Source organism: Choloepus didactylus, chromosome 8, assembly GCF_015220235.1.
Source record: "Choloepus didactylus isolate mChoDid1 chromosome 8, mChoDid1.pri, whole genome shotgun sequence".
In the NCBI taxonomy this organism is placed as follows: domain Eukaryota; kingdom Metazoa; phylum Chordata; class Mammalia; order Pilosa; family Megalonychidae; genus Choloepus; species Choloepus didactylus.
Window position 1 is genome coordinate 35,329,377 of NC_051314.1, and position 13,685 is coordinate 35,343,061.

General features: G+C 35.5%; 2 protein-coding genes across 8 annotated transcripts in view; one reads left to right on the forward strand and one right to left on the reverse strand.

Annotated features, from left to right (window-relative positions):
- The window catches only part of CEP83 (centrosomal protein 83), a 182,259-nt gene extending 175,603 nt beyond the window's left edge, over positions 1 to 6,656 (forward strand). For all 5 annotated transcript variants that reach the window (XM_037846054.1, XM_037846058.1, XM_037846057.1 and 2 more), the window contains 3 exons: positions 3,724 to 3,827; positions 5,356 to 5,545; positions 6,482 to 6,656. In XM_037846054.1, the coding sequence (XP_037701982.1) occupies positions 3,724 to 3,827; positions 5,356 to 5,545; positions 6,482 to 6,586 (399 nt within the window). In that variant the 3' untranslated portion in view covers positions 6,587 to 6,656. The remainder of the gene's footprint in view (positions 1 to 3,723; positions 3,828 to 5,355; positions 5,546 to 6,481) is intronic.
- The window catches only part of PLXNC1 (plexin C1), a 173,040-nt gene that overhangs the window by 18,199 nt on the left and 141,156 nt on the right, over positions 1 to 13,685 (reverse strand). For 2 of the 3 annotated variants that reach the window (XM_037846052.1, XM_037846050.1), the window contains 3 exons: positions 11,717 to 11,857; positions 11,546 to 11,620; positions 7,820 to 10,332 (listed from right to left, as the gene is read on the reverse strand). In XM_037846052.1, the coding sequence (XP_037701980.1) occupies positions 10,228 to 10,332; positions 11,546 to 11,620; positions 11,717 to 11,857 (321 nt within the window). In that variant the 3' untranslated portion in view covers positions 7,820 to 10,227. Of the gene's footprint in view, positions 1 to 7,819; positions 10,333 to 11,545; positions 11,621 to 11,716; positions 11,858 to 13,685 lie in introns of those variants that run through there. The other variant, XM_037846051.1, reaches the window with a different exon arrangement.

A 13,685-nucleotide genomic window follows, 5' to 3' on the forward strand; every position in this document is an offset into this window, starting at 1 on the left:
AGCTAGTATAATAAGGCAAATAAAAGAAATAAAAAGATACAAAGATGGGAAAAGAAGTAAATTTTGCATTATTCAGAGATGACATTGCATATCCATAAAATCCAAACAAATCTTCCATGAACTATTGAAGCCAATGTGTCTATTTTAAAAATTTGCTGGATACAAGGTCAAGTAACAAACATCAATTATCTTTTTTTATGTGCACAACAAACAATTAGAAAATAAAATTTTAAATACAATTTACAATAGCATAAAAGAAAACAAAATACCTAGGAATAAATCTAATGAAAGATAGGCAAGACTTCTGCAATGAAAACTACAAATATTGCTAAGGAAAATTAAAGAAAACCTAGATAAAGATAAGACTAACCCATGTTCATGATTTGGACGAGTAAATATATTATTAAGGTGCCAATCCTTCACAAATTGGTCTCTCAATTGAATACAGTCCTAATCAAAATCTCATCAGATTTCTATATGGAAATTAGACAGATTCTAAAATTAATATGAAAATGCAAAAGTTCAAAAATAACCAAGGCAATCTTGAAGAACAAAGTGGGAGGAGTTGCACTACGAGATATCAAGAATTATTATAAGCCATAGTAATTGAAACATGTGGTATTGGCATAGGGATAGACAAATGGAATAGAGTAAAGTCCATAAATAGACCCACATCTATGCTCACAATTTACCACAAAGGTAATACTGCAATTCAATAGGGAAAGGATGGTTCTTCTAATAAAGTTTGCTGAGTCAATAGGTTCTCCTCAACCCTATATGTCTCACAGCGCACATAAAAATGAACCACACAAACAAAAGGCAAATAAATAAATAAAAGTAACAACAACCACAAAAATGAATCACAGACTGAAATGTGAAAGGTTAAAAATTAAAACTTCTAGAAGAAAACTTAGGAGAAAAATCTTAGGATCCTGAGATAAGTAAAGATTTCTTAAACAGGACACAAAAAGAAGTAACCATAAAAGATATGATTGGTGAATTGGATTTTATTAAAAGTAAGAACTTGTATTTATCAAAAGATACTCTTAAGAGAAGGAAAATATTGCCACAGACTGGGAAAGGGTAAATCCTACAATACATATATATGACAAAGGAGTCATATCCAGTGTGCCGGTTTGAATGTATTATGTCCCCCAAATGCCATTATCTTTGATGTAATCTTGTGTGGGCAGACCTATCAGTGTTAATTAGATTGTAATTCTTTGAGTGTTTCCATGGAATGTGCCCCACCCACCTGTGGGTGATAACTCCGATGAGATCATTTCCATGGAGGTGTGGCCCCACCCATTCAGGGTGGGCCTTGATCAGTGGAGCCATATAAATGGGCTGACAAACAGAAGGAACTCAGTGCAGCTGTGAGTGTCATTTTGAAGAGGAGCTACAGCCAAGAGGGACACTTTGAAGAAAGCCCAGAAGCTGAGAGAGGAGCTGTGGATGAGAGACAGTTTGAAGACGGCCATTGAAAGCAGACTTTTGCTCTGGAGAAGCTAAGAGAGGACAAACGCCCCAAGAGCAACTGAGAGTGACATTTTCGAGGAACTGCAACCTAGAGAGGAACATCCTGGCAGAAAGCCATTTTGAACTCAGAACTTTGGAGCAGACGCCAGCCACGTGCCTTCCCAGCTAAACAGAGGTTTTCCGGACACCATTGTGGCCATCCTCCAGTGAAGGTACCCGATTGCTGATGTGTTACCTTGGACACTTTATGGCCTTAAGACTGTAACTGTGTAACCAAATAAACCCCCTTTTATAAAAGCCAATCCATTTCTGGTATTTTGCATTCTGGCAGCATTAGCAAACTAGAACATCCAGAATATATAAAGAACCCCTGTAAGAAACAGATTACTAAAAAGAAATTAATGGGCAAAAGATTAGACAAAGCACTTCACACACAAAAATGATATCCAGATAGCCAATATGCATATAAGGTGCTCAAAGTTCTTAGATATCAGGAATGTGCAAATTAAAACTACAATGAGATACTAATATACCCCCACCAGAATAGCTAAAATTTAAAAGACTGACCATACCAAGTATTAGATAAGATGTAGATGAATTGGGACTTTCATATATGGCTGACAGGCATGTAATTGGTCAAACCACTTTAGTATCCTGGCAGTATCTACTAAAGCCAAAATGTGTATACACCCCAAGACCCACTCCAGAGAAACGAGTACTTACATCCACCAAAAGACATGTTCAGGAATGCTCATAGAAACTTTATTCATAATAGTCCCAAACTGGCAATAATTCAAATTTTTATCAACAGGATAATAGGTAAGTTGTGGTATATTCACACAGTGGGTGATAACATAGCAACCAAAAACAACTATGACATGCAATTACATGGTTTAGTCATCTAGATAAAATGTTGAGCAAAAAAATCCAGATACAAAAGAGACTATACTGTATGGTTTATTTTCTTTTATATGGATAGATGGATGGATAGACTCCTAAATTACCTGTAAATATATAGTTGTGGTGATAAAGGTCAGAAGAGTGGTTCCTTTGCCACGCTGGCTGGAATAAGCACAAGGGAGCCCTCTGGGTGTGGAGGATGTGGAGCAATGGGAAGCATGAGAAGAAATGCCCATAGCATTTAGTAACCCAGATGACCCTGGTTAAATAGTGAAATGCCATACATGGCAATGAATGAACTATATTGATAAGCAATAACATGAAAATATCTCACAAACATGATGCTGAATGAAAGAAAAAAGCCATTTGTAAAAAAAGTACACTATGATTCCATTCATATGAAGTTCAAAAATAGGAAAAATTAAACTGTAGTTTTAGAAGTGAGTGAGTTGGTTACCTTTTCAGAGAATGGAGGGGCTAATGATTGGAAGTGGGAAAGGGTAGGGATATTTCCAGCATGGCAGTGTTCTTGACCTGTGAGGTAATAACACCAGCATTTATTTGCCTTGTGGTTTTTCATTGAGCTTTATATTAATGTTCTATGCTTTTTTCTAAAAGTCTATTATAATTCAATAAAAAAGTTAGGAAGGAAATACCTAAAAGGTACTAAGTGAGTTCTAACACCATTGGTATTTTTTTGTTTAAAAAAAAAACCTTTTCATAAAACTGAAAAAACTACTTTTTTCATATACTCCTTTTGCATTATACATAGATTTTTCGTGTATTTAATGACGCCCGTACAGCGTTTACTTTTAGAAAATTTTCCCTTTGTGCATTGTAAAATTTAATATTTTTCTTTTTAATATTTAGAAAAGTATACTTTTAATCAGATGCGTCCATATGCTACTTTAATTTCCTGATCCTTTAATTTACTGCTTTGTTAGCAATTTATCAGTTGCATACCTGCTTTTAACTTTGAGTTTATTTCAATTCTTTTAAACATGTGCTATTTTCTGGAGAAACAAATAGTTTATGTTTCCTTAGCTGACAATAAGACTCATTCATGAAATTGGCTCCTCCCCTTTTTAGATTTTTTATTTATAGCAATTTAGTTACCAATACCAGTTTTCTGGTGTGGCATTCATAATGGTTCTGTTTGTCATGTTGAGGATATGAGATATGTATCTGTGGTTTAATTTTAAATAAGAATCATACCTACTAATCTTTGTTCCTAGTATCCACTGAAAATGCTCATCTCTAGTTGATGAGTAAAATGTTCACTATATAGTTTTGTTCAAATAGGACATTATGTATTAACATACTTGTTCATAATTCTTTTTCTAGAGAAAATCGCTTCATGAAAACAAATTGAAGAGACTGCAGGAGAAAGTAGAAGTTCTGGAGGCAAAGAGAGAAGAATTGGAAACAGAAAATCAGGTGTTAAATAGGTAATGTTTTTGTGTGAATATACACTCTTGTGGTTATTTTGACTATAGAACTTGTATCTGTGTATAATTGCACTTTCTGTTTTCTTTTAAACTATAAGATTTAAAAAAGTCTAAACCTATTTGATAATCTGTAATGCATTATCCTTTCCCCGCCCCATCTGAACATTCCTTCAAACCAAAAAGTTCTCTATTGTGTGCCAGGTGTTTGTGTTAAGGTTGGGACTGACAGGAAGGTCAGCATCTGCTACAGTAACTAGCTTTGGTGGCCAGGAATGATATGAATTCCCGCTGCTGAGACAGCAAAACAGTGTAGCTATTGTATAGTTCTTTAAATTTGTGTCACTACTTGAATCAAAGATCAGCTTTTGGTTGTCTGGTATGGAAAATATTATTGAACTACAGCTTCTGGTTTTGCAGTCACATCCAAGCACAGCTAATTATCAGCATCATTAAAATTTTCAAACAGAGATTTACCAAATTGTTGAAATTTTTAAAGCTACATATTTCTGAAGGGATTGAGAAAATTGGTTGTGGCATTGTATGACCCATGTGATTCAAGTTAATAAAAATTCTTTTCAAATTGAGCTAATTAGTGGTAGCCTTCAGCACTTTAGCTATTGGACTTTTTGTTATGGAAATTGCCTATAATATCAAGCAGTGATATTTTTTGATGTTCTGTGGTGTGGTGTTCTTGGGTATAATTATTACCAAAATGTGAACAGTTGTTTTTAGAACACTCAGGCGTCTTGTAGACTGTGGAATTAATGGCAATTTACAATACTCTGTTCCAAAGTAGAAGACCACCAAATTCATTTGAAAACAAAATTCAACTTACTAGCTCTTCTACAACCTTTAATATTGACATATTATCAGCGCAAGATTGGGCAGCTGTGGCACAGAACTAGACCCTTGAGTGGTTTTGAAACTATATTACCAGTGTGATTGATAGTCAGGAAAAAGTCATGTTATGTCCAATAAGATAATGATCTCAGTGAAAGCCTGACAAGTTGGCTTTGTTTCTCCATCTTATTTTTTTCTAATGTCGGGTAGTTTCACTTTTGTGATAAGTTATGTGTTTTTACTAGGTCAAACCATATGAAATTCCCTCTGACCATATTTCACCTACAAAAATGGCAATTTCTTAAGGTTCAACTTAGTATTTTCTCTATATTTGATTCCTTCTGTTAGAAAAGGAACCCTTTTGTTTTAAAGGGTCTTCTCTTTAATTTCAGGATTCATAGCTGGGGGAATGGAATGAAAGTAATAGAATCAAAAGCTTTTCAATCTTTGATTAATTAACAAATAAAAATTTAAAATCAGTCAGTAACCTGCAATGCTAATGTCCACATATGATTAAGATAGATCATGTTTCTATTAATCTTTCTAGAGAAACAGAATTTTATATATTATCTAGAGATAAGTTTTCTAATTTCAAAATCCTTTTCTTTCAAGTTAAAACTATATTCTGTGAACCATACTGTTCTTCAGTATTAAAGAATGGTAACACTATTTTTTTCTTCTTTTCAAGGCAAAATGTTCCATTTGAAGAGTATACTAGACTTCAGAAAAGATTAAAGGATATACAGAGAAGACATAATGAATTTAGAAGTTTAATTTTAGTTCCTAACGTGCCGCCAACAGCATCCATCAATCCTGTTAGCTTTCAGTCATCAACCTTTGTTCCAGGAATGGAACTATCCTTTCCTCCTCATCTTCAGGTATGAGCATTTATTTTAGGAGAAAAAGGCAAACATTTCTGTAGGTATTTACCTGTTTAAGTAAAAAGTTTAAAACTCAGATTGTGTATATGGTCAGTGCTTAGAATTAGCCACAAAAGGGGTATACCCCCTCTAAGCACTGTCAGTTTTAACTTCTTTCTTTTGTTTACTAAAGAAATATGAAGAGAAGCAAAGGAGATTTCACCCTCTTCATGGGAAAATAGAAAAGAAGCCTGCTTGATCAGTTCTTGTGTAACCTAGAATTTGTAACTCATTTATATAGTATGCTATTAAGTGTTTCTATGTGCCATGCACTGTACTACATTTTTCATACAGTATTTTCTTTAATACTAATGAAAAATGTTTTGAGGCAGGTATTATTGTTCTCAATTTACAGATAAGGAAACTGAGTCAGAGAGATGAAGTGACTTGTCTTAAGGTCATATGTAGTAAGTGACAGAGTTAAGTTTCAAGACTAGATCTGTCTGATTCTACAACCTGGGCTCTTTCTACTGTATCATGCCACTGATATATAAAAGGAATCACATTGATTAGATGATCATTGTGTTTTATAATGTAAGCAATGAAGGGTCTCATCACCAAATTGAATCTCAGACCAAGTGCTGTGTTTATAATAAACTGCTGGTAAACTCATCCTATTAGAATGTTGTATTTAAGTACACCAAGGCCCTGCATTAGTATTTTCTAATTCATTCCCTGCTGAATTTTAGAGCTAGAGAAGAACAGCTTTGCTTAAGGCTTAAACCTGAGGCAGAAGAGAAGTGAGGACTAGTTAGCAGTCTAGCCCATGCTGCTGTGTTCTTAGACCGCTAAAATGGTCGTTTCCTTGCCAGATGTTGCAGGCCTGTATAAAAGAGGAGACTGGGGCCAGTTTTTCTAACAGTTTTTGCTGTGCTTTCTCTGCATTACTTTAAGGAGGAACAACATCAAAGGGAACTCTCTCTCCTTCGTAAAAGACTAGAAGAACTAGAAACAACACAAAGAAAACAACTAGAAGAACTTGGATCTCCTGGGGAATGATGTTCTTGGAGAAAAGGCAGATCAAAAGGTGTAAAATCAGTGACTCAATAAAGCTTGAAGTTTTAACATTTGTGGCATCAAGCTACTTTATTACTGTTTGCCAAAACACTTGAATGTACCTGAAGAAAAGGTACCAACTACATGCTATAATGCACGAGTGTCAGGATTTTAAGATTATACTGATGATAAATGAAGCATTCAAAAAAAGTTTCAGAGATATTAAGAATAATTATTGACAACTCTTTGAGAATGTAAAAAAAAACTAATTAGGGAATCTAAATTATTTTATTTACTTCTTTGAAATTTTTTTTTTTGCCATTTTGCCTAAAATATCCCCCTCTTCCTCATCATTGAGATGCTTGGCAATAATAGCATCAAGAAGGAAATACCTTCTGGTTTACTGTATACAAGAGTTATAAACCTTTAGTTCTTGGAAATTGATGATAGTTTAAAAGTCAGCATAAACAAAACTTTAAGTATCTAAATATCTATTCTTTACAAAATATTATGTTTTCTAAAGGCTGTGTGCACATAATTTATTAAAGAGCTTAAATATTTTTCTAACTATATTGTCTTGTGTTTAATTTCATTTTGACCATACACTATATATTTAGCAGTGTAGAAGATCTCACTAATTTTGGCTTTGTTGAGTTAGAATTAATAGAAAATAAAGTACAAATAATTAAATCCTGTGGATGGATGGAGATATATATTTCATTGATTGTAAAACCTGAACCCAGTGGGGTCCCTCTAGATGTATTTTTGGTATTTAACCTTGCTTCCCACTATTTGGATCTAACCAATAATTATAAATATTTTATTTCTGTGCATCCCAAAGTATACCATCATTTACTTCTTTTTCACTGTGCACCCAGCAGAAGCTTTTAATGAAACATCTTTTAGAGGAATTCTGCTGGAATAATTTTGTGTCAACAAGGCAAAGCCAAACAAAATAGAATGTTGATTATCCAGACATCTTCACAATCAAAAGTCCAAGTTGATAGTGGAGGCAAAGAATGTAATTGAGCAGTCCTTGGCATCCTTTAGTAAGAAACTAGATTTAGATTTACTTGCTATATAATATAGCTGCTTATTTACATAGATTATACAGTGACACCTGGTTCCTGAAAATTAGTTTCCATGGAGCCATTTAGGAAGAAAAGCTATTATAACTAGAAAATTGGGAAACAAAAACAAAAACAAAAAAACAGAAGAGACAAAAACAGTCCATGATTACATCAAAATGTTTATTTTTGGATATAGACATTTAAAACATTCATCTCCAAGAACATCGTCAATCAGGTATACAATAAGAAATAGTCTTTAAATCCTAAAACAGAAAAGGTAACAATTAATTTTTAAATGCTGCTGTAGACACTAGTGTTAGAAAAAAAGTTTATAAATGAATTGTTTCGCACCAAAAAAATATGCAAAGAAACTTGAAAATAGAAATTGTCATTTGTTTCTCTGGTTGCTGTTTAATGTGGACCCAGTGACTGATTGTCTTCAGCACACATCTAATTTGGCCATTTAATGTGTTTGGCTAATGTGATCCAAAACGTGATCTTGATAGTGCTTTTCACTGGAGGATTGACAAACACGCTACATACATTAGTGAATCTTCACACCACCTCAGTGAGGTAGGTTAGAAATATTATACAGAATTCGAGGCACAAAGAGGTAAGTGACTTGCCCAAAGTTCCCAACAGCATAGTCCCTGGAAGAGCAGGTAACTCTCCATAAAGGACTCATGTGCCAGAGAGCTAGACAGGGACACCCTCATCTGTAGCATTTAGTAAATACTTAGATAAAGCTGTAGCTGATCCTTTGCGTTTTCTTAGCATTTCTATACCCTAAAGAAGGGGAAGTCTTTTGGGCAACTCTCCTACCCTTGGCTCTCAACTGTCCTTCTCTGTTCTTCATTTATGAACACCTTCACATCTCTCAAGACTGTAGCAGCCTTACATGGGGACCAGACCTCTCACCTTTGCACTTGTAAGTAACCTATTTGGTAGTATATTTGAGGTGTGTCCATTGGACAGACAGTGGTCAAAAGCAACGGGATTGGGAAGGTGCCTATCAGGGCAGTTACTGCTTATTTTCTCTGATTGGTTTGTTGAGGTATCACCTCTCTCACTCTTTAACAGATATTGAGGAGCAAAAAGAAGAATTGCATTTATCTATGACAAACTGATGTTTAAATCCTGATGTTACATACAGTGTTGGTAAATGATTTTAAGAAATGTGTGATCAATGTTTTGCTTGCTATTTGAAAAAAAATTCTTTCCTAGATTGGAATTTGGAGCACCCAAGGGTAAAAGGTGCCATAAGAAAGCTTGAGAGAATTGCTTTTTTACTTCTTGTTTAATAGAAGGAAAACACAGTGGTATTAAAATTGGTCATGAGCAGCAAAAATTCAGGAATAAAAAATCAGCAATAAAGAGACTACAGTATAACTGCAAAGGGAATTCTTTAAAAAGAAAGGCATGAATAAAATGGGTATTTTTAATTCTTTCTCCTGTGAGGAATACTCAAAAAGTACATAGTAAGACTAAGATACCAAGTTGTATACTAATATTTTTCAGGCCTTGGGCCTTAATATAGATATTTATATATAATACTCCAGTGTGAACAGCAATTTAATGAAATGTAAAATGTTTTTTGTTTTTTTTTTTAAATCACACACTAGTATTTATAACCACAGGGTTCACTTGAAATCTAAAGCAAGGAGATGCTAGTGAGAAATATAAGATTGGGAGAGTGAGTTGCTCTCTCACAGATAGATTTCTGATCAAAGGTTTTTCAACATAAATAAGCTAGAAATTTTACTTTTGCAATACCCAATATATCTACTATCAAATAGATTTCACATGAAAAAATAAAATGAGAGAAAAGGAACATAAATTAGGAAAAGTCTTTGGGTAAAATGCTATTGCCTTTTCAGAAAGCCTACTTAGTCTCCTTGCTTTAGAGCTCCTTGGTGAAATGGAGGTGAGTTTGATGGAGTGCAGTTGGTGACCACTGAAAAACACGAGCCCTTTCAACAATGTTGCAACACTGTTAGTTTTTGGTTTTGAAACACACACATACACACACACTCACAAATGCTAAGTGTACACACTACCAAATTCTGCGGTCAGCTTTTCCAAGAACTACTGGGGAAAGTTTCAATGCTGCAAATCCTGGAGGTTGCCCTAACACCCCCACCTTGTTTCCAAATGACTCATTTCACATTTTGTATTGAGCATTGGCAGTGTCCCTTTCTGCACAGGTGCAGCATAGTCACAAGTGCTACATAGCTGTAGTTTTCAAACAAAACCACTTATATCATTGTGCTTAAGTGGAAACTGTAGTTAAAATACTGACACTTGCTTACTGGCCCTGTATTCTCTGTAAACAAGGAGGCTGTTTGCAACAACCACTTCAACTGTATTTACAGAAGGGTTCCCACAGAATACACACAGGCACAATGTTGGTCTGCTTTCTAAAAGCTGTGCATGTGCCTTGTCTCGTACAGACAGTGCTCAAAGTGGAACCTATGTGCAAACTTAAAACATTAACGACACAGAGTAGCTCAAGCAGCCATTTTGCTCCCAAGTCGTCTGAAGAACTTTGCCAGATTAAGCCAGGCCCCAGAGTGCTTACATCCACTTGCATTTCTTCTTTTCATCAAATAAGACTTTTACATGCAAGAGTTGTTTCTGAGCTTCTTCCAGCCCTCGTTCTCTTTCTAGTTTATTTAGAATCTGTTGACAATTAGAACAGTTATTTTAGATACTGTGGTTTTAGCATTAGAATTCTGGGGATTTTTGTTTCGTTTTTTTTTGTTGTTGTTTTGTTTTTGTATTCCTGATGCTGTGAGTGGTAAAATCTGTATGAAACAGATGCCAACATTTTCTTCGATCATTTACATACTCACTTTGCAAGTTGTTTTGCTAAGTCATTATCACAGGATCAACAACGCTTTGGCTTAAAATAGAAGCTCACAAGAAATACCAGCTATTTACTTACAAATATGGGGCCAGACTTCCAAGGCCCCCGCTTTATGCATTATGTCACAGCCATTCCAAGCACAGCAAGCATTCTTGGGCAGCCAACATGCAGGCAAGTATTTCTCCTTAAATGCAGCAGGCAGGGGCATCCTAGTCAGAGTTGAATACTTCCCTTCCCTCTCCTCCCCTCTCCTCTGCCCTCCCATCCTGTGCAGAGTCATCCCTCCTCTCCCCTCCCCTCCCCAGTGCTTCCCTTCTCACCCCTGACCCCTGGAAAGAGGGATGCTTATCATGTTTAAGGAACTCATTGCCTCTACCCTACCTTAGCGCTTCACTTGATCTTCAAGTAGCAAATGGAATTGGTGAGCTATTCTCACCATTGACATGGATAGCCTGTCCCAGCATAACTGAGTGGGGGGAATCAGGGAAGGGGGAATTAACATATATTTGGAAACAGCGCATCTGATGAATGTGTCTGTGTGAATTCCCAAAGAAAAAAATCCAGATTAAGGAGAAGTAATCATAAAGGAGAATGGTTTATTGAAATAGTTTCTTAAATTAGAAATATGTCATAATTTCATATAACGATCGAATACACAATCTAGGTGATTTAACATAAGCTTAGCTCTTATTTTAGCAGATTTTAATCAAGCATAAGCTGGCCCCATTTATTAAGAACACTACTTGTCAAAGTTAATTTGAGTCAGTGTGGCTGTAGGAAACATGAACTCAAATGCTAATTCAGGCTGGTCCACAAGTGGGCCTCATGATAAAACACCAAGAGGGACAGCCAGGTGCAGGGTCTGGCTTGGTGCCAGGATCCCACATCTCAGACAGGCTTCCTGGCCTTCCTTTCTGGCCATTTGGGATGCCAGAGCTGTTCTGAGACCCATAGAATGTTAGGGCCAAATCCTTTTGACTGATTCATCGGTTAAAAAAGAAAAAGTGTTACAATTTAAAATCTTACCTCGTCAAAATATTTTATGATGTATTTGTAGATTTCTGTCAAGGCCACTTCTTCATTAAATTCATTTTCATGTTTCTTAAAGCAAGAAAGGCTTGGTGAGAGATTCTGAAATGACCTTTTATTTCTTTCTAAGTAATCGAACACAAGCTTATTTCTGATTTCTAATGATACCTTAGATTCCTGAGTTAAGAATTCTTCCATTTCTGAAGATGACAATGGAGGCAAATCCCTGATTGCTTTGTAATAGGATTTTACTTCTTCTTTGTAGGTTGGGATATCCTTGGCATAGAGAAGTTTATTAGTTGGTGCTTCCTGAAGGGAAAAGAAAAAAAGCAACCAACACTTAAAGAGTAAAAACCTAGGGGGGGTTGTAACAGTACCAATCTGAGCGTCCACCACCTGTATTATCTCTTGGTGACAAGGCTCCATGCAGCAAGCCTTAATAATAAATGTTGACTGAATGACTGACTACCATCTACCTAGTTCTGGTGACTCACTGTTATTTTCAGGTGGATTAAATGCTAATATATTCTGTCTTCCTCTCATAAAAGAACTACAATTATTATTTTTGCATGATTTTGAGTGACTGTAACAATGGAACTTATTTCAATCATCGTTCATTACTAATGGTTGTAAAAAAGCCTGAATTAAAACATTTGCTCTCATCTTCACCCACCACTGAATTTTAGCATTTATAAAAGACTTGATTGTAGGTCTGATTAAGTCCTTTATATAACCATGAAACTGGTAAGTGATTGGCAGTGGCAGACTTTTCTGCTTGCCTTTTTATTTTATCAGATTATAAAGATTTTCCGGTTTCCTCAAGGAAGTGTATAGTCATTAGTAGTGGTGGCTCCGATGACTGATTTTGCATAGGTCCCCTGGCAGTTTGAATGTTTTGTGTAATTTTAACAATGATAATATTAAGAATTAAATAAGCAAAGCTTTCCTTTTATTTTCACAAACTTTTAAGAAGTTCTACTCAGAGAAGATAGGTGAGATAATAATATGATAATATCCCACCACCTTTTAAAGAGACAATGAGGCTAAGCCCATGACTTGATGAATCAATCATTCTCTAGGATGCCTGGACTGAGATATTACTGAAATTTTTTTTTCACTTGTCAAGTTTAAGGAGAACACCCAAATCATGCAATCTTTCATTCATCCCAATAACATTTATTTAGCCAGGCGCTATGGTAGGCACTGGGTATACAAAAAGTAAAGAGACTAGCATCTGCCCTTAAGAAGCTTACACTCTAGTTGGGAAGACAAACAAACATATGGGTACAAATGACTAGCACAGGGATGCAGAGTAAAGAAAAAGGCTGTCAAACTGCAAATGAGGGATCATGATTCTGCTACTTTGTGTGATCTCTGGCAAGCCTGATAATCTCTAAGAACACCGATTTCCTTATCTATAAAATGAGGATTAGTTGAAATAATACCATGAATATGATAATCAATAAGCAGCTATTTTTACTATGCATAAACAAACATTTATTCATATGTTTATTTATTCATAAATACATGTGAAGAACTTTACTAGTCAAATGAAGAAAGTGCTGTAGGAAATAGATCTGGGAAAGCTTCACGAAGTAGGTATATTAAGACTGATCTGAGCCTCATACAACTTCTGATATACATTAGGAAATCGTATGTTGAATGCATAAAATGTTTGTGAATGAATGAATGAGTAGGATTTTACTAGATAAAAGGGTGGTGAGATAGGAAAAGGACGTGAAAGCAAGTTCATGGTGCGTTTGGGAAAAGTAAAGCTGTAGTATAAAGGGTATGTGAATTGTGCAAGAAAATGATGAGGCCAGAAAAGGAATGTGAAGCCCACTCAGGAAGGACCAAGTGGTACTGTTAAGAACTTATCTGGTAGGTATTCAGAAGTATTTAAAGTTTTTAAACAGGAGACTGATAAGATCAGTTTTATGTTTTAGAAAAATAATCTGAGACAGTGAAAAGGCAAAGTTTGGGGGACAGGTAGACAGCAGGGGCAAGAACTGCAGTTCGGCAGCAATTATTATCCCAGTGGAGAAGGGATGAGGTCTAATATAAGGCAGAGGAGTGAGAAGGAAGGGACAGAGACATCTTAGAGCTAGAAATGAGTGGTCATCAATTGACTGGGGAT